The sequence below is a fragment of the Entamoeba histolytica genome, genomic scaffold, assembly GCF_000208925.1.
Source record: "Entamoeba histolytica HM-1:IMSS scf_1104750517689 genomic scaffold, whole genome shotgun sequence".
Taxonomy (NCBI): domain Eukaryota; phylum Evosea; order Mastigamoebida; family Endamoebidae; genus Entamoeba; species Entamoeba histolytica.
In genome coordinates this window covers 1-3,635 of record NW_001915538.1, presented here as the reverse complement: position 1 = coordinate 3,635, position 3,635 = coordinate 1, and the positions used below count along the sequence as shown (strand labels likewise).

Here is a 3,635-nt window from a genome sequence, read left to right as displayed (position 1 = left end):
AATATAGTGATGAAGAATGTAAGACAGTTGAAAGTATAGAAGCTACAAGTAGTAATAATTCTAATCGAATTAAATGTGGTGATACAACGTATGCAGTCACATATGAAAAACAAGAAGAAGAAGGTATAATTTATAGTAAGACAAGTAATATTGAATATAAGAGTTATAAAGTTAATAAATGTAATAAGGGAAGTGAAACAAGTAGTAAGAAAGTAGTTAAGACAAGAGATAATACATATATAATTGAAGAGTTTTCAGATAATGAATGTGATGAACCAACTAGTGTAGAGAATATTGGAGACATTTCAACGGAAGTACCAGTTTCAGGAGCTACAGTAATTCGTATCGAGTCCGATGTTGAATGTTCAGTTAGTAAGAAAGAAGAAGCAGTTTTTGGAACATATATTAAAGTAGATAGTTGTGATGATAAAATGAAATATGTTATTTTAAATAATACCGTTATAAAATACGAATATAGTAGTGGAGAAGAATGTAGTAACAATGGAGAAGGAGAAGCTAATGAGAAGAAATATGGATGTGGAAAATGTGAAGATAAAGTGAAGACTATTTGTCCAGGAAACACACCATCAGGAGATACAAGTGATAATAATGATGATTCAGCATCAAGTATGATGATTGGTATTTTATCAGTTATTGCACTTTTCTTCTTTTAATTGAAGGGAATTAAAATATAATTTTTATTTTTATTTTTTTGTTATAAAATAGATAAGAAAAGAGGTCAAGATAAGAGTATAGTTGATAAAAGAATAATACAAATACATAATAAATGATAAAGAAAAATGAGAGAAAAGAGAAGAAAATAATACATAATACAAAGACAACATAGATAAGAATAAAAAGATAAAAAAAAGGTCAATTAATAGATTTATCCTCAATTGGATTTTCTTCATACTGAGAAATGATTATTTCACTTTCTTCATTATGCTCTAATAGTGTTATAGAGTTCATTTCTAACATGCTCACATTAGATTCTTCTTCTTCTATTGTGTTGCCAGAATTTCCTGTATAAAACATTAAGTCTTTCATATTTTTGAATAATACTTGTTCGTAGGATTTTGGAAAAGTCTAATTGTAGTTTTAGTGTTTTTACTCTTCTTACTGATTCTTTATGTATTAATCAATTTATTGATAATATTACAGGTATTATTTCTACATATATTAATTCTCTATTATTTCTTATTTTCTATTTGAATTCTTTGGAATTCTTTGTATTTATTTATTTATTTTATGAATTTAATTTAATTCTAAATTATTATCTTGACATATAGCAACATCTATAATATATCCTTTCTTTTCTGTAATATTTTGATATTATATATCTTATCTTCTATCATGGAATGAATTGTCACTAACCAATAAATCTTTATTGTAAGTTATAACTATTTTATCATTATTAATACATTTTGGAGTATTATTAAAATCAATTGAATCAAATTCATTAAATTGTGTAATTAATATATGTTTATATATTTGTTTAAACATAATCATGTTTTGATATTTGATTCTTTTTCATTACATCCTAACAATATATGACTAATAGATGCAATTGTGTTATGACAATGTTTACAATATTTTAAATCATCATTTTGGAGTAATTTTGATTTAATACTTCCTGTCATACTTACTCATTCTTGCATTTTTACTATTTGGAGGAATGCATTTCTTTTTATATTTAATGACATCTATGTTATTATTGTTAGTTTTTTATCATTAAAAGTGCCATTTGCACATCTTATATATTCACCACATTTCTTTTCTTTCCATTCACTTAAATATCTATCATTTAATTCATTATTTACCCATTCAAATATTTCCTTTACATCATGTTTTCTTTCATTTAATTCTATTACATTCATTAATTCATTAAAATTAATATTCTTATCAAATGCTTTCTTCATTCTTTTAATTATTCAATTTGGATTTTCTTTTATTGCTTCTATCATTTCTCCTATTCCTGTGTTTGATATTTGTATTTTAAATATATTCTTAATAATTCTTTACCACATTCATCTCTTGCTGACATTAATCACATTCATATTTCATTTATTTTAACATATAATATACTTTTTGGAATATTTCTACGGTATAATTGGAGTTGTATTAATAATTTTCTTATTTGTTTATCTATCTTCTCCAATTCTCCTAGTTTATATTTGATAATACTAAATCAATATCTTAATTTAGAGATTGTATCATTATTAATCTTTCTTATTGTATTGATGCTGCTGTATTTCATAGTGTTTAATGATGATAAAATAGAAGATACATCATTTAATATTCTTGTACAATATTTATTAATATTTATTTTATCTCCTATTTCAATACCAAGATATTTATAATGATTATCATTAGTTACTCTTGGTAATTCGGCTAATTCACCATTTATTTGACTATTAATATTAGTCATTATCCCACTCTTTTTTACATTGATTTTTAATCATATTCAATTAAATATTTCTTTAGTTAATTTGTATGCTTTTTCCATTTCATCGAGGCTATTAGTCATTATCTTTAAATCGTCCATATATAATATGTGGTTTAACTTGACTTGTTTTTCTTCTCCATTCATTTTGATATTTAATTTGCTTATTTGTTTATCTAATTGTTTAGATAATATATCAATAGATAACACAAATAAAAGTGGAGATAAACTATCACCTTGTATTATTCCTCTTTCTACATTAATCATACCCACACTTTCTTGATTATAATATAAATTAAGATATGTATTATTTAATATATATATAATATATTATTAATTACTACAAGTGGGATATTAAAATAAATCAAACATTGTTTAATCCATTGGTGGTTAATACTATCATATGCTTTGGATATGTCATAATATGTTTCTACCCACTTCCATTTATTCTTTATTAATAATTGCTGGATTATAGTGTTGTATAATAATCATTTTTTGATGCATATGTGTATTTTTTACATCAAATTTGATTTAATGATAGTTGTTTTTCAATTTGATTTAGCATCAATTGATTTTCTATTTTCATCAATAATATTGATGTATATATTTTTAACAGACAATTTAAGCAAATTATTGGTCTGTAATTCTGTAGGTCTAATTTATCTCATTTCTTATATATCAATATTGTTCTTCATTGAATAAAATGAAGAGGTATTTCATTAGGATTGCTTAACCATTCATTAAATAATTTTAATAAATATTTCTTTGGTTGTTCTAAATATTTAATCAAGAATCATTGTATTTTATCATTTTCAATTTAATTTCCAATTAACAATAAATTTAATATCACAATCTAATTCATTGGGAGTGATTATTGATATTCTATTATTAATTCTATTTTCAATTAATATTTCATATAAATTAATATTCAGGAAATCTATAATAGTATTACATTGGAAAAAGATCTTTGTAAAACAAAATAATAAAAATAAATAAATGATAGAAAGAGTATTGATGTTGATAAAACATGAAAATTCAAATCACAAAAGATGAAATAATAAAAATAAAACAAAATTGAATCTTCTTATCTTCAATTTTTTTTTGTTTTTTTAAAAAAAATGAAAAAATACTAAAAATAAAATAAACTAATTATAGAAAATAACAATATTATAATTTTATTATTATTATATTA

The 3,635-nt window shown here is 22.4% G+C and overlaps 1 protein-coding gene across 1 annotated transcript, besides 1 other annotated feature; it reads left to right on the top strand.

Annotated features, from left to right (window-relative positions):
* Positions 1 to 90: 90 nt before the first annotated feature.
* EHI_091350 (uncharacterized protein) lies at positions 91 to 674 on the top strand (the record flags this gene model as incomplete). The annotated part of the gene is made up of 2 exons (XM_001914397.1): positions 91 to 123; positions 189 to 674. The coding sequence occupies 2 exons, from the start codon at positions 91 to 93 to the stop codon at positions 672 to 674; spliced, it is 519 nt and encodes a 172-aa protein (XP_001914432.1).
* A 189-nt stretch (positions 675 to 863) lies between these two features.
* Positions 864 to 3,394: a repeat region.
* Between the last annotated feature and the right edge of the window lie 241 nt (positions 3,395 to 3,635).